The sequence below is a fragment of the Schistocerca piceifrons genome, chromosome 6 (genome assembly GCF_021461385.2).
Source record: "Schistocerca piceifrons isolate TAMUIC-IGC-003096 chromosome 6, iqSchPice1.1, whole genome shotgun sequence".
Classification (NCBI taxonomy): Eukaryota; Metazoa; Arthropoda; class Insecta; order Orthoptera; family Acrididae; genus Schistocerca; species Schistocerca piceifrons.
This window is the reverse complement of record NC_060143.1, coordinates 203824412-203850453: the sequence shown is the minus strand read 5'-3', so window position 1 is coordinate 203850453 and position 26042 is coordinate 203824412. Positions and strand designations below refer to the sequence as shown.

The window sequence follows — 26042 nt, the reverse complement described above, 5'->3', positions numbered from 1 at the left end:
ACCATAAAGCAGAGATGCTGAGTCACAGATAGGCACAACAAAAAGACTGTCACAAATAAAGCTTTCGGCCAGTAAGGCCTTAGTCAAAAATTGACGACACACACACACACACACACACACACACACACACGACTGCAGTCCAAGGAACTGAAACCACTTGTGAGCAGCTGCACAAGTGCATGATGGGAGTGGCGACTATATGGGGGTAAGGATGAGGCAGGGGCGGGGAGGGAGAGGGATGGTATGGTAGGGGTGGCAGACTGTGTAATGCTGCAGTTTAGATGTATGGCAGTGGAGTGGGGGGGGGGGGGGGGGGAGAGTAGCGAAAAGAAGTAAAAAGATTGGGTGTGATGGTGGAATGATGGCTGTGTTGTGCTGGAATGGGGACAGGGAAGGGGCTGGCCATCTCTGCTTAGCAACTTTGCATTTCCTGTCAATCTCATTTTTTAGATAATTGTATTTTCTTTCACCTGCTTAGTTTGCTGCATTTTTAAATTTTCTCCTTTCATCAGTTAAATTCAATATCTCCTGCGTTAGTCAAGAATTCCTACCAGGCCTTGTTGTTTTACCAATTCTGTCCTCTACTGCCTTCACTACTTCATCTTGTAAAGCTACCAGTTTGTCTTCTGCTGTATTCCTTTCCCCTGGTCTAGTCAACCATTGCCTGATGCTCCCCCTGAAACTCTCAGCAGCCTCTGGTTTTTCAAGTTATCCAGGTCCCACCTCCTTAATTTCCTATCTTTTCCCAATTTCTGCAGTTTTAATCTACAGTTCATAGCCAACAAATTGTGGTCAGAGTGCACATCTGCTCATGGAAATGTCTTACAATTTAAAATCTGGTTCCTAAGTCTCTCTCCAGCCATTATATAATCACTCTGAACCCTTCCGAGTCTCCAGGTCTCTTCCATGTACACAATTCTTAAACCAAGTGTTAGCAATGCTTTTATTATGCTCTGTGCAGAACTCTACCAGGCGGCTTCCTATTTCAGTCCTGTCCCCCAGTCAATATTCACCTATTACTTTTTCTTCTGTACCTTTTCCTGCCATCAAATGTCAGTCCCCCATCACAATTACATTTTCGTCTCCTTTAACTATCTGAATAATTTCTTTGACCTCATCATACATTTATTCAATCTCTTCATCTGCAGAGCTAGTTGGCATGTAAACTTGTGCTACTGTGGTAGGTGTGGGCTTCATGTCTGTCTTGGCTACAATAATGAATTCACTATGCTGTTCACAGTAGCTTACCCACATTCCTATTTTCTCATTCATTATCAATCCCATTCCTACATTTTCTGTGTTAGACTTCATATTTATAACCCTATATTCACTTGACCAGAAGTTGTTTCTCCTGCCATCGAACTTCACTAATTCTCACTTCAACCTGTCCATTTCCCTTTTTAAATTAAACAATGACATTCATTTCCCTTTTTAAATTTTCTAACCTACTTGCCCAATTAAGGGATCTAACATTCCATGCTCTGATCCATAGAATGATAAGTTTCTTCTCTCCTGAAGACAACATCCTCCTGAGCAGTTCCTACCTGGAGGTCTGAATGGGGCACTATTTTACCTTCAGAATATTTTACCCAAGAGGACGCCATCATTCAACCATACATTATAGATGCATGTCCTCGGGAAAAATTATGGCTGTAGTTTCCGATTGCTTTCAGCCGTTCACAGTACCAGCACAAGTTGGCCATTTTGGTTGATACTACAAGGCCAGATCAGTCAATCATACAGACTGTTGTCCCTGCAACTACTGAGAAGACTGCTGCCCCTCTTCAGAAACCACATGTTTGTCTGACCACTCAATAGATAACCCTCCATTGTGATTGTGCTTGCGGTATGGCTGTCTGTATCGCTGAGGTACGCAAGCCACCACGATGACGGCAAGGTCCATGGTTCGTGAGGGGGATCTGAATCTTATACACTGTTCAAAAATATTTAACCTATTGCTAGTATCTGAAATTTGTTTTTGCTTATTTGCAGTTCTGTTCAGTGGATTCTTAATTTGTTTTAGATCCATATTTACTTCACTGAACTATCTATTTGCCTCATTCCCTACTGAATCATGTTGCTTAATTATCTCAGAATGTAGTTTACCTTTTAAATTCAAGATAATTGTCTTTGATTATGAGTTGTTTTGGTTTGATCAGTTTCTCATGACCAGAGTTCACAGTCATGTGGAATTTTTTGAAGGTCGCTGTATTCCCTGTTGACAGTAGAAATTATTTATTTCACAATTGAAATGCCTGCTTAAGGCCATTTACAAGTGGTTCTGCAAAATATTTTGCTTCAGCACATGTCAGTCCTTAAAGTACACAGACATGTATACATGTCATTGTCAAAAAATAAGCCTTTTCACTATAGAAAAATAGTAACATCAAATGAGTGTGAAGCTCTGCACATTTCGAAGTGATGTAAATTACATGAACTGTTACCACTGTTAACATCCGTCTCATAAATAGCTGCAAGTCAAGGTTCCAATACATTTTACATATAAATAATGTGTTAGAACACTGACACAAACATATAGTGTGTGTTAGAACATTGATTTGTAGCAATTTATGTGAAGGATGTTAACATTGGTAACAGTTTGCATAATTTCCATCTTTTCGTGATGTACAGAGCTACACACTCGTTTGATGTTATTGTGTTTCTACAGTGAAAAATCTTATTTTTTTTTTTTTTTTTTTTTTTTTTTTTTTTAGAATGACATATGTACATGTCAGAGGATTTTAAAGTCTGGCATGCTCAAACAAAGTCTTTAGCAGTGTCACTTGAAAATGGCCTTAGGCAGAAACTGCAGTTGTAAAATAAATAATTTCTACGGTCAACGATGAATATGATGTCCTTTAAATTATTTTTCCTTCTATTCCAGCTTCTTCTTGAAGTGACTCAGCAATATTTTCCTCTAACTTATTGGCTTGTTGGTCTACCTTTGGATTAGTTGTATCTAATTTGACATCTAAGTTAACATTGTTATGATCTATCTCTGTTTTCAGGTCACTACCTAAGTGTTCCATTTTAGTGCTTCGGTCAGAAATAGCTCATAAAATTTCCTCCATTTTTTGTGTTAATACTGGCATGCAATTTAGACAATGTTATGTGCAAAGCTCTTCCCTAATTCATGAGAGTTACTGACAGTTGCCTAGAAAATCACTGCTTGAAACAAAAATCCTTCCCCTTGCAACATAGACAGTATCACACAAGACAGAAAAATAAAAAAAATCATAAAATGTTCTGTTGTCTATATCGTTTACCTCGATCTTCTGAGCTTTCTACTGTGTTGTATTGTAGACTGTACTGTGCCTCCATCACTCTGAGTAAGGTGGTAAAGTAGCTGTTCAATGATCTGGAAATTGCTGCATAGTTCTGGTCATCCAATCCAGGCAGTCACTATCTGTCTAAACAATTGGCCATCTTTCTTCCATTCTGATGTTTTTTGGAATCTTCTTGGTTGATTACAATGCTGCAACCTCTAGTAATAAGTCACCAGTACCAATTTTCTTTGTGATAATTATCTCTAACATTTAGGTTAACGTGGTTCATGGTGTGGGTTCCTGTAGTCATGTCCTAGTTCATGAACCACGGGCAACGTATGAGTGGCCAAGTAAGTGGTCCCGACAGTCGGCATACAAGTTACTTTGGAATAAGGCTGGGCATCTCGGACATATTCTGAGTCGTGGTCACCTTTGTGCTCATACGCCAAAGACTACCAAATCCACCGGTTAGTCCCTCAGCCGTTAGGGGTAAAACCCAATGGGACTCGGGGCAAGTAAGGCTAGCAACCTGCTTCCCTGGTACTTTAAGTATGATGCTGGCAACAATCAGAGCAAAATGCCTCGGACCTTTGGAGGTGACGGAGTCCCACCTCTAACTGACAAACCAGGGACTCCTAAGATACGACTTGGCAAACAGATGGTAATGAGATGGGGAGCTATTATCAATGGGGGCTACTCTTGGAAGAAGGTAGAGCTGGCAGAGGCTGCAAGTAAGATGGGGCTGGACGTTTTAGCTGTTAGTGACATTCGGGTAAGGGGTGAGAAAGAAGAAGAAGTGGGAGAATACAAGGTCTACTTGTCAGGAGTCAAAGCAGGAATAGCACAATGGGGTGTAGGGCTTTACATCAGGAAATAAATGGAACCCAGCGTAGTTGCAATAAGGTATGTAAACGAACGACTGATGTGGATAGATTTGAGAGTGTCTAGCAAGAAAATTAGGATTGTGTCAGTATATTCGCATTGTGAAGGGACTGATCAAGATAAGATGGATAGTTTTTATGAGGCACTCAGTGATGTAGTTGTTAGAGTAATGGACAAGGACAGTGTTCTGCTCATGGGTGATTTTAACGCCAGGATTGGAAATCGAACAGAAGGGTATGAAAAGGTTATGGGTAAATTTGGAGAGGATATGGAGGCCAACAGGAACGGGCAGCAACTCTTGGATTTCTGTGCCAGTATGGGCTTAGTAATCACAAACTCCTTTTTTAAACATAAGAACATTCACCGGTATACTTGGGAAAGCAGGGGAACCAGATCTGTCATTGACTATATAATAACAGATCAGGAATCCAGGAAGGCTATGAGGGACACACGTGTATTCAGGGGATTCTTTGATGACATTTATCATTATTTAATCTGCAGTGAAATTGGGATTGCGAGGCCGAAAGTGCAGGAGGTCAGGTCCATATGTAGGAGGGTAAGAGTGGAGAAACTTCAGGATAAGGAAATCAGGCACAAGTACATAACAGCGATCTCAGAAAGGTACCAGTTAGTTGAATGTAGTCAATTACAGTCATTGGAAAAGGAATGGACAAGGTACAGGGATACAGTACTAGAAGTGGCTAAAGAATGTCTTGGAACAGTAGTGTGTAAAAGTAGGAGGAAGCAAACAGCTTGGTGGAATGACACAGTCAAGGCAGCCTTTAAAAGGAAAAAGAAGGTGTATCAAAAATGGCTACATACTAGAACTCAGGTAGACAGAGAAAGTTATGTTGAAGAAAGAAACAAAGCCAAACAGATAATTGCAGCGTCCAAGAAGAAATCTTGGGAAGACTTTGGAAACAGGTTGGAGACATTGGGTCAAGCTGCTGGAAAACCATTCTGGAGTGTAATTAGCAGTCTTTGAAAGGGAGGTAAGAAGGAAATGACAAGTATTTTGGACAGGTCAGGAAAACTGCTGGTGAATCCTGTGGATGCCTTGGGCAGATGGAGGGAATATTTTGAAGAGTTGCTCAATGTAGGTGAAAATACGATCAGTAATGTTTCAGATTTCGAGGTAGAATGGGATAGGAAAGGTGATGGAAATAGGATCACGTTTGAGGAAGTGGAGAAAATGGTCAATAGATTGCAGTGCAATAAAGCTGCTGGGGTGGATGAAATTAAGTCGGAACTCATCAAGTACAGTGGAATGTCAGGTCTTAAATGGCTACACAGGATAATTGAAATGGCCTGGGAGTTGGGACAGGTTCCATCAGACTGGACAAAAGCAGTAATCACACCAATCTTTAAACATGGAAACAGAAAAGATTGTAACAACTACAGAGGTATCTCTTTAATCAGCGTTGTGGGTAAAATCTTCTCAGGTATTGTTGAAAGGAAAGTGCGAGTATTAGTTGAGGAGCAATTGGATGAAAATCAGTGTGGGTTTAGGCCTCTTAGAGGTTGTCAGGACCAGATCTTTAGCTTACGGCAAATAATGGAGAAGTGTTATGAGTGGAACAGGGAATTGTATCTATGCTTTATAGATCTAGAAAAGGCATATGACCGGGTTCCTATGAGGAAGTTATTGTCTGTTCTACGAGATTATGGAATAGGAGGCAAACTTTTGCAAGCAATTAAAGGTCTTTACATGGATAGTCAGGCAGCAGTTAGAGTTGACGGTAAACGGAGTTCATGGTTCAGAGTAGTTTCAGGGGTAAGACAAGGCTGCAACCTGTCTCCACTGTTATTCATATTATTTATGGATCATATGTTGAAAACAGTAGACTGGCTGGATGAAATTAAGATATGTGAACACAAAATAAGCAGTCTTGCATATGCGGATGACTTAGTTGTAATGGCAGATTCGATTGAAAGTTTGCAAAGTAATATTTCAGAGCTAGATCAGAAATGTAAGGACTATGGTATGAAGATTAGCATCTCCAAAATGAAAGTAATGGCAGTGGGAAAGAAATATAAACGGATTGAGTGCCAAATAGGAGGAACAAAGTTAGAACAGGTGGACGGTTTCAAGTACTTAGGATGCATATTCTCACAGGATGGCAACATAGTGAAAGAACTGGAAGCGAGGTGTAGCAAAGCTAATGCAGTGAGCACTCAGCTACGATCTACTCTCTTCTGCAAGAAGGAAGTCAGTACCAAGACTAAGTTATCTGTGCACCGTTCAATCTTTCGACCAACTTTGTTGTATGGGAGCGAAAGCTGGGTGGATTCAGGTTACCTTATCAACAAGGTTGAGGTTACGGATATGAAAGTAGCTAGGATGATTGCAAGTACTAGTAGATGGGAACAATGGCAGGAGGGTGTCCACAATGAGGAAATCAAAGAAAAACTGGGAATGAACTCTATAGATGTAGCAGTCAGGGTGAATAGGCTTAGATGGTGGGGTCATGTTACACGCATGGGAGAAGCAAGGTTACCCAAGAGACTCATGGGTTCAGCAGTAGAGGTTAGGAGGAGTCAGGGCAGACCAAGGAGAAGGTACCTGGATTCGGCTAAGAATGATTTTGAAGTAATAGGTTTAACATCAGAAGAGGCACCAATGTTAGCACTGAATAGGGGATCATGGAGGAATTTTATAAGGGAGGCTATGCTCCAGACTGAACGCTTAAAGGCATAATCAGTCTTAAATGATGATGATTTAGGTTAACATGTGCAATTCACTTTTTCAATCTATTATTTATTTGGTTACCAAGGGCAACACTACATTTGAATAATAATTCTTTGTGAAAACCCACTTTTTCTTCGTCTTTGATTGGATTGGAAGTGGATTTGTTTGGACTACAGGAGTCGACAGCATGTGGGTGTTCAGGCAGATTTTGTATGGGTCATTCATAGGGAACATTGTGAGGCCGAGGACTGGGAGCAGCTGTGGATGGTGTAGGAATTCATCAGAATGTGTTACAGATTGAATAGGCAGTAGAATACAACATGGGGAAATGAGGTTAGGACTTCAAGTAAAATACCTCTCATCTTAGATTAAAGCAAAAGGTAGTCAAAGCCCTTGTGGATGATGCGGTTGAACTTTTCATACCTCAGTGTTGTTGTGTTTTAAGGGGAGTATTGGTTTGTAGTGGTGTTAGATTTAGTGGTGTCACAGAAGAAATGGCATATAAAATCAGTTATTGAATCATCTGGATGGAATATTGCCTGTGTGTAATGGCTCTGGCAAGGTTATTGGCATATTTCAAAAGCTCTTGCTTCCCACTGCAGATGTGACACTGTTGTGGATGCTGCAACCATGGAAACATCCATATCCATGGTCTTGCTGCTATATAACTCTACATCTCCTAACATTGCCGTGACACTGCTCCTTCATAATCAGTTTGACAAATCAGTGTAATGCACAGCTCTTCTCCTTTGAAGAATCAATCTGCAAACAAATCTGCACAACTAATATAGGCATTTCCATGGCATCATGCTATTCCAACACGTTAATAGGTTATCTAAATGAATCCTCTCTATCTGTTCAATGCCTAAATGTCCTTCGCACATTTCAGATCCATTGATGACATCTACGTAGTTTAGATTGATGTCAGAGACATCATTTTCTCTTTCCTCCTGCATGTAGATACCTGCTCCTGGATCCATTTCACCTGGTGCTTATCACACCATTGATCTACATTCTACGAGGGTTGAATGAAAAGTAATGCCTCCACCTTCTTTAATTGGGTTTGGATGAGAATATTTTAATAAATCAAACACAGAAGTAATCCTTACAATGTGATCTTTAATTAACAATATTCACTTTTCCACATAATCACCAGCCAATTAGATGAATTTCTGCCTATGATGATGAACAAGTTTTCTGAAGCCATCACGGAAGAAGTCGACACTTTGTTTCCACAACCACAGCCTCACAGTTCTCTCAACATCTTCATCAGAAGCATAATGATGTCCCTGCAAATTGTCTTTCATTATCGGGAACAGGTGAAAGTCAGATGGTGTTAAATCTGGACTGTATGGAGGGTACCGTATGATGGTGAAATTCAGTCTCTGAAGTTCTGCTCTGGTGGCACGTGAAATGTGTGGCTTGGCATTGCCATGCTGCAGGAAAACATTTCCCTTTTCCTTTCGGACCCTTGTTAGCCGTCATTTCAGAGTTTGCAGCATTGTGATGTAACACTCTGAGTTTATTGTTGTTCCACAATTAAGGAAATTAAGGTGGATAACACCATCTGCGTTCCAGGACACTGTGGCCGTAATTTTTCCAGCTGAGGGCTGCGTCTTGAATTTATTTTTCTGGGGCGAGTGTGTCGATATTTCATAGACTGACATTTCATCTCTGGGTCATAATGGTGTACCCACGTTTCGTCTCCTGTCACAATTGAATGGAGAAAGGCATCACCTTCATTCTCGAAACGCAAGAGGAGTTCCTGGTAAATTTCAAGTCTGTGCGCTTTCATTTCAGGTGTCAGCATCCGGGGTACCCATCGTACACAGATCTTCAGATAACCAAGCAAAGCAATAATGTGACCCATACGTCCTTGTGCTTGCAGTTTCTCTCTGAGTGATCCGGCCATCGTCCTGAATCAATCTGTCTACATTTTGCTAGTGAAACTCGGTGTTTACTGTCAGAGGATGTCCAACTCTTTGTTTGTCATGCAGGTCATATGTTCCCGCCTCAACATCTTTAAACTTACTCACCCAACAATGCACAGTACTCACATAAACACAATCACCATAAACTGCTTTCATCCTCTGATGAAGCTCCTTTGGGGTGACACCTTCTGCTGTCAAGAATTCAATGAGTGCACGTTGCTTAAATCGCATTGACTGACTGTCTGCACAGGGTTCCATACTTTACACTGTAACAACACAACCATTCAATGCTAAGGCTTCCCGCCAACTGGAGCTATCGAGAAGAGGCTGTGGAACAAGCCAGTACCTGCCACATACCAATGCTGTCAACTGTTGAAGAGTTATGAAGGTGGAGGCATTACTTTTTGGTCAACCCTCATAGTTCTCAAATGCTTCCATAAAAAATCTCTGTTCATATCAAATATACTAACCACAAATGTCACCAGTTTCACATCAAAAAGACCCTCTCTTGTTGCCTTAGCCTCTATGGACATCACTCCTGCAGCGGGAATCAGTAACTATCTGTATATGCTGATAACCTTGCCAGAGCCTTTATAGGCAGCTGATCCAGAAGCAAATTTTCCACACCATTCCTTCTTGCAACACCAATAAGTCACCAGCTTGGCAGATCACACTTCAGTCAGGCCTCTCCTAATCATCCAATGTTGGTTGGGCCTTGAAAAACTCCACGTCATTATTTTCCAGCTGTCTGACTACCTCTTGCTATCATCACCACCCAAACTAGAATTACTTTGCCCACTTGATGTGCACAGAATTGTAGTCCACACATTTGTTGCCCCTGCTTTTAACCATCCATCCTACAGATTGTGCTCACGTGGACTAACAAGGTACATGATACATATGTGCACCCACCCACACATTCTGTTGCAGTAAAGTCACAGGCATTTCTTACTGCAACATGTGAAAACAGCCACATCTTATACCAGCTATGCTGCGATTACAGGTCTGTGTTCCCTGCAGGTATGACAGAGATCAGCTATCTAGTCACATAAATGCCCATGCCAAACAGTGACTAAATGCATACTTTATCACAGAGTTACTGAACAGGCTGTATTCGACAACATCATATCCTTTAACATCTGCTGCAGACCCCTAACAGAGCTCTTCAGTCTTTATTCAAAGTAATCAGATAATAATCTTTTGAGTTGGTAGGGATTCACAATTTCTTGTTTTGTATCAGATGGGAGCTTGTTGCAGCAGAATACAGAGTTCCAGTTTGCACCAAAACAGAGACAGTCTGAAAAAAATCATTTTAATTTCTTGTACTGTTGTTGTAAATGATAGATATTGTTTGCTATAAATGCTGTTAAGACTTAAAATGTTTGAAGAAATTGAAATATCTTGAATAAACATGTATCTTTACTTTTTGTACCCTCTTACTTAAAATATTAGTTCTCGGTTCTGATTTAACAGATTTCATGTACATATATGGTTTTAAAAACATTTATTAGAATTGTGCTAAAAGTGTCCTTAGTGAACCTGTTGTAATAAATGTTTTTAGTACGCCTATAAAAATATTTCCCACAAAACTTTATGCACCTTTCACTTCAACACCAATGGTTCTAGTAGATTTTTTTGATGAATGTCATTTGATGCACTGATATACTATGTTCAGCTTAAGAAAATATCTGCAGTTACATCTTTTCTTCAGTCATAGGAAAGAGGAAGCCACAAGATTTCATATCAAGTAAATGGGGTGGGTAGTATTTGTGAATTTTTAGTCTGCAAAATAGTGGCTGGTATTACTGCTAGTCTTGCTTTTATGGTCAACTGAATCTACCAATACTGCATGTTGAATTTTGTCTCATAGTGTAATGATGATGTGGCATATGACATCACACCTACACTGAGTATTTCTTTTGCATTTGTGTTAGTTTTTGGAATGTAGGATGTTGTGATGGACTGATCTGTAGTGTAGCTCAAGGTCGACTGTTTGGTTAAGAGTTGACGAAGGGGTATTGAACATGCATTTGTGGTTTGTTGTTATGCAAAAGGACATAAATATAATTTCACTTGAGGTGCTTCAAAGTCCAAAAGACATGACTTGATGTAAGCAGCATGCCACTTACAGTTCAGCACTCAGTGTGTAGAAATTGCCTAGAGGACAGGTAGACAGTTATAATGACAATGAGGTATCCCTTTTGTTCTCACATCGGTGACTTCTCTTAATCTTGCTGTGTGGGCTCCTCATGAGGAAGCACTAAGCATCAGATGGTATTTGATTTTGGGTTAATATTGTCTCTCACCAGTCAAGACATAATTTTTTTTTGTGAAATATCCTCTGCTGAACTTTTTGTCTAAGTATCAATACCAGTGAACCTGTTTTGTTCTGTGCTGCTGCCTTAATGAATGTCACACCTCAGGAACATCTCCTGGAGAGATCTAAATACTCATGTGCAGCTGCTTATGCTGGAGTCTTTCTGGTATGTGTGAAACTCTTGGCCTCTACAGTTGCTATTTTTGGGTTTCCTGAACTATTTTTTCTCACAGGATCAGTATTTCTTCTTCATCTCACTTCTGCTGCAAGACATCCATAGCATGGGTTGTCTTTATATGAACCCTTCCTCTCTCACACAAAATAAATTTCTCACTGGGTCCCTGAAGGGAATATTGTCTCTAAGAATTTATTTTATTTGTATCTAATGCAGATGAGTTGAGTTAAAGTAACTTAAGTGTCTAGTGAGACTTTTATAGATAGACCATCATCTAAGAACTATCACATACAGTTTTCATTCCACTTGGGAGTGGCAGAGGAGAAATCACTATTAAAAGCTCATTGGCTTTAAGTTAGTTAACACTGATGTAAGCTGAAAAACAATATTAGAGTGTCAGGTGTTTTGTTGCTGATAGTGTGCTTAAACAATATTGAGAAATTTTATCTATCTATGTGCAATATTTTACATTTCCTTTTTGTAGTATCAGTTGCTAATGATTATACTGAATACGAATTTTTCAGTAATATTCTCCTAATTTTGCAACATTTTTTATTGCAGATTGTATTTGAGAGCACTGCTACTCAGCTGTGATACATAACAAAGTGGTATTGCCCTGTGGCCAAGGCACTGGCTTTGCATTGGTGCACAGATACTTGTTGAAGTACATCTGAGACAACATTGGATATTTTGTATTTCGATACTGGGCCTGATCTTCCTCAATGTTTCAGACAAGTGTAGAGGCTGGGTGTGCTGCTCATTGGGAGCTCCAGTGTTAGGCAGGTGATATACCCTTTTAAGTAAATAATGAGCAGGTCCACTCTGATTGTATGGGCCTTGTCCGGGATGTGCAAGAGGCTCTGTCAATGGTGATTAAACATGATGCACGCACCCAGCTTCAAATGATCACTCATGTCACCACAAGTGATACTTTCTGTTAGGGTTCAGAGGCAATACTCAGTTTTTGCAAGTGGCTAGCTGCTTTGGTGAAGACAGCTAGCCTTTCTCAGATTCTCTGGAGAGGCTGGTGATCATTTGCTTATGATGTGGTATCCTCCTCATATACTAACAGGCATAGAGTCTAAGAAATAGCCAGCCACATACATCTGCTCTTTATTAGAGTTGACTTATCATCAATTGTAAACACTCAATTCTGAAGATGATCATTTTTATTGTCAAAACTAGTCATCAGTCATTTTGTCACACAACTGAGACTGTAAAGACAAACTTTGCTTAAAATACACATAGTTGTGCCATCCCTCACTATGAAATATCATCAGTCATCATATGTCTTCTCTGTTCTTTTGTTATGATTTTTTGTTCTTTAACAGCTTGTGTGTGTGTGTGTGTGTGTGTGTGTGTGTTTGTGTGTTTGTTAATGTCTTGAGTTTAGATATGTAGGTGTGCACTTAAAAATTAAATAATTCTGTATTAATACGGTAACAAAAGTACTGGCAGAATGGATTATATGTATTGAAGTCTGCTACATTGTACCTTATTAAGTGTATCAATATTTTTATGATGTATAATTTTTTTTGTAGGTTGGACAATTGTATCTGAGGTGCTGGGAGTGATACCTGGCACAGTGCACACATGTGCTAATATACTGAAGGAAAATAACCTGCTTGCTATTTCACCAGGCGGTGTGTATGAAGCACAGTTTGGAGATTCATACTACAGACTAATGTGGAAGAAAAGACTCGGTTTTGCAAAAGTTGCACTTGAAGCCAAAGCGGTAAATATGTGTATATCTGTGTGTGTTTGTAACTGTACTACTGACATCATACTTAGTTAATTAAAGGTCATCAGATGAGAGTGCACCACTTACCAGAAATAGCTAGTGTCTTCCATTTTCCTTAACATTCTTTCTCAGTGGTAAATAAGGTATGCACACCTATTGTTGTACATTGTTTCATTATTTGCATTGAATGTTACATAGATCCAGACTGAATAAAGCATTGTGAATATAGAATACATATTTTACTCAAGAGTTAACATGCTTAGATGTAGCAGCCGTTTAACAGCACATTAGTAAAGTAGTCTTCAAATATATGAGACAAATAAAAATTAATACAAGAATTGTCATAAACATGTAATTGTACACATCCTAATTCTTAGTCTATGATTGTAACCGTCCAGAACAGAAAAGTGTGTACATTCTTCTGATTCTGTTTCTGCACTTAAGGTTCCCAGGTCTTGATTCTTGGTTGAAATGAGGCTTTCAGAACTTGAATATTGCTTAGAATGTACATTAAGGGATGCTCTTCATTCATGCATGCATATCTCTTACCATCCTCAGTTTCCAAATGATTCTGTTACTAAAAGTCAGTGTCAATTGCCATAAACCAAATAACACATACTAACTGGATATATGAAAGTAATGCTCTTAGTTATGAGTTGATGAGTACTAGTCAGTATTAGTTAAGATATTTTACAGAAGTAGCCCGCAGTAGTTGCTAGTGTCAATGCATAACTTTACTTACACCACTCCTCAGAGGGCCATTTTCTTTGATGGTATTTATGGAACATGATGTATGTATGTATATATGTATGTATGTACCTATGTATGTATGTATGTATGTATGTATGTATGCATGCATGCATGCATGCATGCATGCATGCATGCATGCATGCATGCATGGATACATACATACATACTGGTTCGCCACTGGTTCCCTTCTTTTCCCTGCTACAGCAGAATGTGCTGCTTATATAAAATGAATTCTATAGGTCAGTAAAGATTTGACACTTTATTTATATACTTCAATATATTGACATACTTTGACATGTATAAACAACAAATAATTATGTATAGTGTTAGGGTAACACACAATTTTTTCTGAATACTTCATTCATCAATAATAGTTCATCAAAAATGCCCAGATTATGATTTAATGGAAATGTTATTAAAAATATCTGACTAAATTTGCATCCTTTCAGTTTTGTGTAACTTTTGGCAGTCATTTTAAGTTCTTTTCAGGCATGTTAAAACACTTTATAGCCCAGTTTTTGTCACTGCAATAGTACTTTGCACATATTTGTATAGACATGAGGTGCCATTATACCGAGACAGTGAATCATAAAGTTTTATGGGTGAATAAATGCTGACTAAAAACATAGTTTTATGACTTGAGAATCCTTTAGAACCCTTGCTGTGTGTTCACTACATCAGTTAAAACTACATTTGTGTCAGACTGTATATTATGTGCATAAATACAGAAACTTTGAACCTGTGGATGTCAGTAACGGATAATGATACTGATAAAAGTCTCAAAGTTCCCCAAGAATGTCATCTTAAGAACATGTGGGAAAAATTATGATATGCTTTGAATAGAAATTATAGAAGTGAAGTGGACAGCTCCACAATTGGTATTTTCATTCAGGAAGCGCCCCATGAAGAAGTGGTTTCTTTATAGCCTCGGTTGCCTGGGCTGGAGGAAGTGCGTAATGTTTAAAGTTTGAACCTATACTTAAGGACAGCTACAGTGTGTTTATTCTTCTGGTAGGTATACGTATGGTCGCTAGGCCAGGGGCTATCCAAACACTTGACCCCTTATCTCTCTGACAGATGTAATGCAAGATATGACCCCCTGAAAAATTGCATTTTCATGCATGGCATTTTGGAACATATTGGTACCAAGCACTATCGTGCTCAGACCATTGTGAAAAGGCAATACTACTTGGTTTTTAAGTTGTTGTTGTTGTTGCTGTTGCTGTTGCTGCTGCTGCTGCCGCTGAAAAGCCACCAATACGAGAACTAATGGCTCTCATTGTTCAGTGTGAAACAAACAATGCTGCCATTGCTCTATGGAGGGATGGAAGGTTTTATATGAGCTGCAATACGTGATGTGGCACCCCAGAGGATGTCTTAAGAAGCTAGCAGATGCCTGTCAAACTTTATTAACTTTGAGTATGTTGTGGATGAAGTGAAATTTGCAGAAAGTGATGTGATAGTCTATGGTACCTTTTCCATGTATGGATCAAGATAGATAGGTTTGGGTAGCAAAATTAATGAAATAGGAAGTAACTAGGTCATGTGCCAAATTGTTTGGCTCATTTGTGCAGCTAAATTTGGGAAAAATGAAAGTGTGTTCCAGGTACGGTGTGCTTCAATCCTTGGGGACAGATTTCCACTAAAGTTAAACATTTATCATTAGGGACAGGAAAAAATAGTTTTAATTTGTGGCAAAATTCAGTGTTATTTTTGGCCAAATTCGATGTTACTTTTTGTCAAATATGTTGTTACTTTTTTGGCAGATTCATTGTTATTTTTACCAACATATTTGTTATTTCTGCTGTGACATCGTGTCTTTTTTGCCTTATTCGATGTCTGTATTTATTTATTTATTTATTTATTGCCAAATCAGGTTTTATTTAAAGTTCAATTGAGTGTTACTTTTTGCCAAATTAGGTGTCTTATAATCAAATTTCGAGTTATTTTTCGAAATTCAGTGATGTTTTATTGCCTTTTTGGTACTTTTTTGCCATTTTCGGTGCTGTTTTTTTGCCATTTTCGGTGCTGTTTTTTTGCCATTTTCGGTGCTGTTTTTTTGCCATTTTCGGTGCTGTTTTTTTGCCATTTTTGGTGCTGTTTTTTTGCCATTTTCGGTGCTGTTTTTTTGCCATTTTCGGTGCTGTTTTTTTGCCATTTTCGGTGCAGATTCTTGCCTAATTTGGTACTGTTTTTTTCCAAAATTGGTGATGATGATTGTGAAATCACTTTTTTTCTTTTTCTTTTCTTTACTTTCTAGATTTGGTGTTGGCCCTCTTCAGATTCCATGATTGTTGCCAAATTTAGTTTTTTTTTTTTTTTTTTTTTTTTTTTTTTTTTTTTTTTTTTTTTTTTTTTTTGTGAAATTTTTTGCCAAATTTGGTATTTTTTCCCCACATTATTTCTTGCCAAACTCGGTTTTTTGTGAAATTCAGTGTTTTCTCAAATTACATGTTGTTTTCAAGAATTCGGTGTTGTTTTTGACAAATTTGTTGTTTTTGCCCGATTCGGTGCTCTTTTGCCCGATTCGGTGCTCTTTTGCCCGATTCGATGTTGCTTCCAACAAATTCTGTGTTGTTTCTTCTACATATATGTTTTTTTTACAAAATTCTGTGGTTTGCCAATTTAAATGTGAAATGAACCCCCTGAACTATCATTTTAAGATTATGCACAAACCTCAACCTCGAGGAGATTAGAAGACAAAATGCTATTTCAACATTCAATAACCAGCAATTACAAAAATTAAGAAATTACTATCTTCAGATTTTCAACAGGAAGATTAAAATTTTGTGATATCTTGTAAAAATCACCAATTTTGCATTTTTTACTAAAAGCTGTTATTTTTGTATTGTTGTTTTCGCAAAAATTTGCTTGTCCCTACTAACAATAGTAGCAAAAAGTGATCCTGTGCAGTAGCATGTACAGGTCTGTCAAGTTTGATGTGAAGGGGAAGAAAGGGTTAGGATGTGGGAGACAGTATGGAGTGGCTCAAAAGAGAACTAGTACACATTGAGGCCAGTGTAGTTGTAAGAACGGAGAGCATGCAATTCAGAGGAGCAGGTGCTGAAGACAGGTCAAGTTTGTGATTAGCTACAGTTTGGCAGTGACCAGCATGTAGAGAACAGGTTATTTATCATACAAACACAAAAACTTCCAGGTATTAACAGGATAGCTGATAAAAAACCTGATTGCCTTTGCACTGCCTTTGACCAGACAGGAAATGCCTATGACTGGAATGGAATAGATAGTGGTGTATGATGTATGATACAGGCTTGAACATTGGTCATCCATGGAGAATGACCTACCGTATTTACTCGAATCTAAGCCGCATTCGAATCTGAGCCACACCTGGAAAATGAGACTCAAAATCGAGGAAAAAAAATTTTCCCGAATCTAAGCCGCTCCTGAAATCTGAGACTCAAAATTCAAGGTGAGAGAAAAGTTTTCGACCACCCCTCCAAACCGAAACAAAGTCGGTCCGTTGTAACATGAAACACAACTGAGGTTGAATGGATGAAGACACAGCTACCACGACAACCGGCTGCAAGCCCGAAATCTTTTTGAATACAGGTACAGTAGTTTGGGTCAAGTCGTAAGTTTAACACTTAAGCTTTACCAAGTAGCCATTGCCATGTGTCAGGCACTCTCCCATATTTATAAGGGTACCCTTCCTTTTTCACGTGCTTCATCTGGTTTGAATCGATTGCTTATTTTGCTATGATCTGATAAGTGTCGTTCTCTTTGTTATAGGTGTTTATGTCACTTTAAGCTGAAAACGCATTATTGTACTGTGTCGTGCATTGTTTGTCGCATTCTGATACTGAGTGCTCATGACCTGTCGCCGCTCACAGCATTGCTTGTTTTTGTGCGTGGTACCATGGCTTACAATTAAAAAAAAAGAAAGGGAGCAATTATCTCATAAGCGAAACAATGGCAAAAGACTGCTATTTGTTGTAACTTACACTGTTGCTTTCTTTGATAATGATCAACAAGAACCAAATAATAGACTGTAGAAGATGTTCTGAACGAGAGTTTAGCGAAAATTTTTCTCCGAAAATCTTTGCAGACGCTTCTTTAGTACATTACATTCTGCACAGAAATTAGAGTCAGCTTAAATTTAAAAATCTTGTTAGTTACCATTCTTCATTTCTGAATGTGTCGCTATTAAGCATAAGAATAATATGAATATAAACATGACATGATATTTATATTCTTCCACGTTTGCTGTTGTCTCACTCTAGTTTCATAGTTCATTAGGCAGACAGGATTTAAATGAGATAGTAGCAAACATGAAAGAATACATGGCATAATGTTTACATTTTTCTACATTTTTTTTTAATTTATTTACTGACACAGAGGTTTTGGTGCCAGTATTTATCTTTGTGCCTGCAAAGTATGCCTACATATATTCGACGGCAGAAGTTAGTCGTGGCGGCACCTACCAACATTTTTCAGAATTTCCGCTTACTTTGCAGGCAGTTTTTTGGATTACAAAAACCGGAAAAAAAGTGCGGCTTAGATTCGAGTAAATACGGTATTGGGTACAACATTGGAACGGTAGTGGCTAGGGGATGGACTTAGGGTGTTGCATATGGTGAGAGTGATTGAATACCACTTCGGAGGAAAGGATATCCCTCATCTTGGGACAGAATGAGAGATAGTTGAAGTTCTGATGGAAGGTGTGGTTGTATTTTAGGACTGTACTCTGTTCAAAATACTGTTAAATTACTACTAACTAGGATGCAGTGGGGCGAAGATCACATGGGAGCATGGTACACATTCAGCCAATCCCATGAGACCAGTGGCTGTGGCCAATAATCACAATTGCCAAACCTTCTCCTCCACACCACCACTTCCAATCTGCATTATGGTTAAAGTTGACTGAGTAAGGTAGCACAGTGGTTAGCACACTGGACTTGTATCTGGGAGAACCATGGTTCAAATCTCCACCAGTCATCCAGATTTAGGTTTTTAGTGATTTCCTTGTATCACTCCAGGTAAATGCCTGGATGGTTCCTGTCAAAATGACACAGCTTATTTCCTTCCAAATCCTTAATGCGAGCTTGTGCTTCATCTTTAATGACCACACTGTCAATGGAACATTAAACTCAAATTTTCCTTCCTTCCTGTTTCCTTGAGGTTGAGGCACCTTCCTGTCCTCGTCATTTGTTGGGCACTGTGACTCTTTTTGTTTTCATTTAGTATGGTTCCTGGAGTCTTTTCTTTTAGTTTTTGTTTGTTGTGTAATGCTGAACAGTGTCAGAAGCAGGTGTGCTAGATGGTATGAGTGGGAACACTGAACACCATTCAATTAGGGGATTGCCATATGAAGTAATTGAGAGAAAAGTTTTTTGTTTTGTGTGTCTACTTTTAGAGAGAAAACTTCAATGGAACCTCATATATCTCCTTTAACAAGGTGGTTGAAAGAGCTGATACAGCTTTGAGTACAAACAAAAACACTACAGTACTGTAAGGATTGGCAAAGAACTGTATTAGTAGGAAAAGGAAGCTGGAAAATCGTCGAAAATGAAAACGTGGGATAAAGTTGTATAGATCAGTGGATTACCAAAATAGCTTATTTGCTGGGAATGTTATATATTAAGTTTATAATTACATTGCAGAAAGGAATATGAGGCACTTAACAAATTATTGATCATGCTTAAGGAAGCAGGTATCTTTCGAGGCATTCAGATGTGGTTATTCACAGCTCTGCACAACCTGAGCTTTCATGGCTGACATTTCTCTGGACATAAGATATTGATGGATAGAGAAGACTTAACTGTGTGGTTGGTCAGGAAATGTAATAATAGATTAGCTATAAACTCAGAAATCTGTTTCTCATAATGAAACTGATTTGTCATCAGCCACGCAGTTATATCTTCTCTCTCCATCAATAGCTTATGTCCAGAGAGATGTCAACCATGAAAGTTCAGGTTGCCCAGAGCTGTGAATTATCTCATGTGAATGTTTTGAAAGATACAATGAAGTGCCAAAGAAATTGGTATAGGCATGCGTATTCAAATACAGAGATGTATAAACAGGCAGAATAAGGCACTGCGGTCGGCAATGCCTATAGAAGATGACAAGTGTCTGGCGCAGTTGTTAGATCATTCAGTGCCGCTACAATGGCAGGTTATCAGATTTAAGTGAGTTTGAACGTGGTGTTATAATCGGCGCACGAGCGATGAGACCCACCACCACCAAGGTAACGATGATGTGGGGATATTTCCCGTACGACCATTTCACGAGTGTACCATGAATATCAGGAATCTGGTAAAACAACAAATCTCTAACATTGCTGCGGCCGGAAAAAGATCCTGTTAGAATGGGACCAACGACAACCGAAGAGAATCGTTCGACGTGACAGAAGTGCAACCCCACCAATAATTGTTGTAGATTTCAATGTTGGGCCATCAGTAAATCTCAGCATGTGAACCATTCAATGAAACATCATCAATATGGACTTTTGGAGCCAAAGGCCCACTCGTGTACCCTTGACGACTGCACAACACAAAGCTCTACACCTCACCTGGTACTCAACACTGATTTTGGACTGTTGATGACTGAAAACATATTGCCTGGTTGGATGAGTCTCATTTGAAATTGTATCGATCAGATGGATGTGTACATGTATGGAGACAACCTCATGAATCCATGGACCCTGCATCTCAGCAGGGGACTGTTGTTAAAGTTGGTGGAGGCTCTGTAATGGTGTGGTGTGTGTGCAGTTGGAGTGATATGGGACCCCTGATATGTCTAGATATGATTCTTACATGTGACATGACACATACATAAGCATTTTGTCTGATCATCTGCATCCATTCATATCCATTGTGCCTTCCAACAGACTTCGGCAATGCCTGCAGGACAACGCGACACCCCACACATCCAAAATTGCTACAGAGTGGATCCAGGAGTATTCTTCTGCACTTAAACATTTCTGCTGGTCACCAAAGTCCCCAGACATGGCCATTATTGAGCATATCTGGGATGTCTTGCAGTGTGCTGTTCACAAGAGATTTCCACCCCCTCGTACTCTTAAGGATTTATGGACAGCCCTGCAGGATTTGTGGTATCTGTTCTCTCCAGCACTACTTCAGAAATTAGTTGAGTCCATGCCACGTTGTGGTGCAGCACTTCTGTGTGCTCGCAGGGACCCTACACAATATTAGGCAGATGTTAAGTGTCACATATTCCTTTCTGCAATATAATCATAAACGTAATATATTATATTCCCAGCAAATAAGCTATTTTGGTAATCCGCTGACCTGTACAGCGTATTCCCAAGTTTTCCTGTTCAATGATTTTCCAGCTTTCTTGTCATTCTCATACATATCCTTGTCTGCCTTTACAGTACTGAAGTGTTTTTGTTTATATTTAAAGCAGCAGCAGCAGCTCTTTCAACCTCCTTGTTAATAAAGATAAACAAGCTTCCATTAAAGTTTTCTTTCTCAAAATAGATTCACAAAATGCAAACACTTTCTTTTGACCACTTCACATAGCTCTCCCCCTCCTCACCCCCTCCCCCCCCCCCCCTCCCCTCGAGGGAACAGTGTTCAACATTTCCACTCATAACTGTTAACACCCTGGCTTCTGATATTGTTCAGCATCAAACAACACAAAAAAAATAAAATAATAATTCCTGCAACTATGAGAGCTCTTCACTTGCAACTGGAAGAAGCATTATGTATCACAGTAACTCAGATTACCTCACGTTAGAACTCTGTGACACAGTTCTACATCAGAGCTGATGAAAATATGATTTATTCTTAAGATTTTGTTTGTGTAATATATACTCTTAGTTTCAGTGACAAAAAAGTTTCCCATTTGTCAGAAAATCGCTAACTTTGTCAGGAAATGCATTTTTGTAAGCATTCTTTACATCAGCTTAAAAATTTGTTGCTGTAAATAAGTCTATGAGGAAAACATAATCAAGTTCTTCAAGAACACCTTGATGCCAGTTTCATCTTTGTACATTAAATAATTCAGAAGGTTAACTAAATCAAATGAAATATAAAGTTTTAAGTTCCATGTGAGATATGGCAGCTTTTCTCCACTTATCTATATCCACATACATACTCCATAAACCACTATATGGAGTGTGGCGGAGGGTACCTAGTATCATTAAAAGTCATTTCCTTTCCTATTCCACTCACAAATAGAGAGAGGGAAACACAGCTGTGTATATGCCTCTGTACGAGCCCTAATATATCTTGTCTACCTTCGTGGTGCTTATGGAGAATGTACGTTTGTGGCAGTAGAATTGAAACTTCCTAGCAGATTAAAACTGTGTGCTTGACTGAGACTCGAACTCGGGATCTTTGCCTTTCGGGGGGGCAAGTGCTGGTAGAGGAAGTTTCATATCGGCGCACACTCCCTTGCAGAGTGAAAATTTCATTCTGGCAGTAGAATTGCTCTGCAGTCAGCTTTGAATTCTGGTTCTTTAAATTTTCTGATTAGTGTTCCTCAAAAACACAGTTGCTTTCCATCCAGTGATTCCCATTTGAGTTCCCAAAGCATCTGTGCAATACTTGCATGTTCATCAAACCTACCAATAACATATCTAGCAGCCCACCTCTGAGTTGCTTCAATGTCTTCCTGTAACCTGCTCTGATGGGGATCCCAAACACTTGAGCAGTAATCAAGAATGGGTCACACCAGTTTTCTTTATGTGGTTTCCCTTACAGATGAACTACACTTTCCTAAAATTCTTCCAATAAACCAAAGTCAACCATTCACCTTTCCTGCTATCATCCCTATATGTTCATTCCATTTCATATCACTTTGCAACATTATGCCCTGATATTGAAATGTCATGACTGTATCAAGCAGTATTCTACCAATGCAGTATTCAAACATTGAGATTATTTTTCCTACTCATCTGCACTATCTTAAATTTTTCCACATTTAGAGTCATCTGTCATTCATCACACCCACGAAACTTTGTCCAAGTTATCTTGTATCCTCCTCCTGTCACTTAACGCCAACACTTTTCCGTACACAACAGCATCATCAGCAAAAAGCCATAGATCGCTGCTCACATATCCGCATTATCCTGCCAAAGTGTCAATCTGCCATGATGTATGATGGTTTTCCATCTCTATCCCAAAAGCGTACATCCCATCCTCCCTCTTAAACAAAATTTTAAAAATTGTATGGCCCTTTTCATGGATAGTGCTATTTACCTTCACAATAACATCAAGCTTGGTAATATAATCCTGCACTGCCAAATGGATAGTCCTCTCCTGGCATTGAGACTCCAATGGGCTGTAATTCTTATTTGCCCATCTATCCACTGTGCATACCTTCGCTAATTGGTAAGTGCTTATCTTGACCCCATCCACTGCATTTTATGAACAGGGTATCACATGGAGAATGTGAGACAAATGTAAATAAAATTATTTAATTTATTTTTTGCAGCCAGTTATCCCAATGTTCACACAGAACTTGAGGGAAGCATTTCGCAGTATTGGTCTTGGTGGTCGTCTTTGGTTGAGACTATACAACATCACAAGGTTCCCTCTTGTTCCCATATATGGGGGATTTCCTGTTAAGCTTAAAACCCACATTGGTAAACCAATACCGTATGATGGCAGCCTCACACCAGAACAACTGCAGGCTAAGGTAAATTGAATTATTTAAGTGCCAAGTGAATTTTTCTTTGGGGCACAAATACGAAATATCACTTAAATATTGTTTCAATGGTTATTTTTATCCAATAAAGAGACTTTCTCTGTGTAAAAGACACCTATTCAGAAAGAACTCTGCCCTTCCATATAAATGGAGATTTGTTTCTGTTGTCACAACTAAGTTTGTTGCCAATGATGTAGGAAAAAGATAGACTGCTACTTACTGCATTTCCCTCAGTTTTCCCCACCTCCCTGGTCCATAACCTCCTGGCACTGCACCTTTTGGCACTAGGTCCTGCACATTCCACCAGAAAGCACTCCTCTCTCCCCCTACCCTTACACTGCTATCCCTTCCCCTTCCCCTTCCCTACCCTCTTCAGATTGCTGTTTCCGTCCCACATGTTGTTGCATTATGGCTTGAGCTGCTGGAGTTAGCAGTCATGTGTGCATGAGGCTTGCTTGCTTGTGTGAATAAATTGTGTGTATTCCTCATTTTGTGAAGAAGGCTGTGGCTAATAGCTTATGCCTAAGTGTCTTATAATTCTGTCTGTCTGCAACTTAATAAGTTATCTTTACAATAAGAGGTCATCTTTGCACTAAGTAGCAATCTATCTTTTCCTAAATTGTTGATATTGCTACCAGGAATTTCCATTGTTTTGTTATGTTATGTTATTTTATGTTATGTTATGTTATATTTGCTAGCTCTGGAACAAATGTAATGAACTTTCTGTTTTCAAATTTTCTGTTTGAGAGTTGTGTTTAATGCCATTTAAGGATTCTTTTATCTAGTTTACTATATTTTGTGTGGTTTTACAGAAAAATCAATGCTATCTCAACTTATTATTGTTATGATAATGTTCTAGCTATAATTTATTAGTCTGGGAATACGAAAGGAGTTATTTAAGTTGTTGGAAATTCTTTGGTTTCTAATAGGTTAAGTATTAAATTTAGAAACAATTATTATGTTTGAAAAAATCTGTATGCCTAAATTTGTAAGTAAACAACACATTTATGCAGCATTTTTCATGCTGCATGTAAGTCGTAAGTTTATAGTTGTTCTTTTTGGTAATTGCTGATTTGGTTTCTCTACAGATAGCTTCTGCTTTGGAAGATCTTATCCGGAAACACCAGCGGACACCTGGAAGTATTTTAAGGGCACTAAAGGAACGAGTTTATGAAACGCCTAAAGAAAAAGAAACATAATACCTTTTCTTTTCTATTTGCAGTGGATTAGTGACAGATTTTGAACAACGATGGAGTATTATATCTACTTACTGCCATTTATAAATGATAAAAAAATGAGGAGAAAGAGGCAACTCTTCATTGGTGGTGTTTGTATGAATTATAATTAATTCTCATTGTGATGTGTTATTTTCACACTAACTCATGGATTAGAAATATATAAAAGAGCCTGATCTTAATTTGATGTGTGTGGAAACACTGTGCTTGATTTAATTTATATTATTTTTGGAACTGGTGTAAGCTGGTCTTACATGTCTTGTTTTATCATAAAGAAAGGATGATCATTGAGTTTTTCTATCAGGTGATGAATGTTTACATTTTAGCACTTTTTCCCATCTCTTTGTGTCAGTGGTGTAGATTTTTCATGAGCTTGATTTAAACATTATATTCTTCTATGTGTAATACATGTTTCGGAAACAGTATTTTGCTTCATCATTGATGTAACAAAAATACAAGAAATGCATAGCTATGCATCTTTAAACAAAGAAGCAAAGCTCCTGCTTTTCATTTATACATGTTCTTATAATTTATTTGCTGCTCTAAAGCAATTGTCTCTTGAAGTATTCACAGAACAAAAAGTAATTTTGTGATGTATTCATGATGAAGCTAACATCAAATTGATTTTGATGATTAATAATACAAATTACAATTATGTTGTCTAATGAATGGTTCATTAATATTGATTAAAAATTAATTGGTGAATAGCCTTTTGTCCTTGAAGTATTGGAATCAAATGAGATTCTCATGTCCAAAATTCATTTAAAAAAATGTGTAAAAAGAGCTTGTAGGTGTCTGAAACAGTGTACATTCAAGAATGGCATAAACAATAAAAATGAAATCTTAAACTGTGAAATGTGATATTACAGTGTGGAACTGCATGACAAAAAATTAAGATAGAGAAATGAGACTCTGGTGTATAGTCTATTTTGCATGATTACATCCAGCAGTAAGCCGTTGAAATTATTATGAAAAACTACTCAGTAGTAGAAATACGTGTTAACAAAGAAAACAGAATGAGGAGGAAGAAAACATGTACACATTTTTTTCTGTTATTTGAGTTCCCGATACTTTTCATCCTGCTTTGTCACCAGCACCAGTGTGTGTGGACTGAATTTCACAACATAGCCCTCAGATGCTGCAAGGCACCATAACTTGTATCTGTGACAAATAGGTTTTCCCCTTATGAATTGTTTCATTCTGTTATGTCCACAGTAGGACTCCCTGGCTTCATCTAAAGAGAAAGCTGCCCTATTGGCTGAACGTGTTGCAGAAATATGGTGTTGAGGATCAATTTTCTACATTTTATTACTTGGATCTATAGTAGTGTTATCTTTGAAAATGTAGAAAGTGATGGATTTTTTCAAACCTGTTTCAACTGAGTGAATTACTTACAAGACAGTTGTAAATATCTGCCCTTGTT

The 26042-nt window shown here is 38.5% G+C and overlaps 1 protein-coding gene across 2 annotated transcripts in view; it reads left to right on the top strand.

The window, feature by feature from the left end:
- The window catches only part of LOC124802773 (transmembrane protein 68), a 124416-nt gene extending 99074 nt beyond the window's left edge, over window positions 1-25342 (top strand). Inside the window, exons 4-6 of one of the 2 annotated variants that reach the window (XM_047263769.1) lie at window positions 12802-12995; window positions 23172-23375; window positions 24473-25342. In XM_047263769.1, the coding sequence (XP_047119725.1) occupies window positions 12802-12995; window positions 23172-23375; window positions 24473-24583 (509 nt within the window). In that variant the 3' untranslated portion in view covers window positions 24584-25342. The remainder of the gene's footprint in view (window positions 1-12801; window positions 12996-23171; window positions 23376-24472) is intronic. The other variant, XM_047263767.1, reaches the window with a different exon arrangement.
- The last annotated feature ends 700 nt before the right edge of the window (window positions 25343-26042 follow it).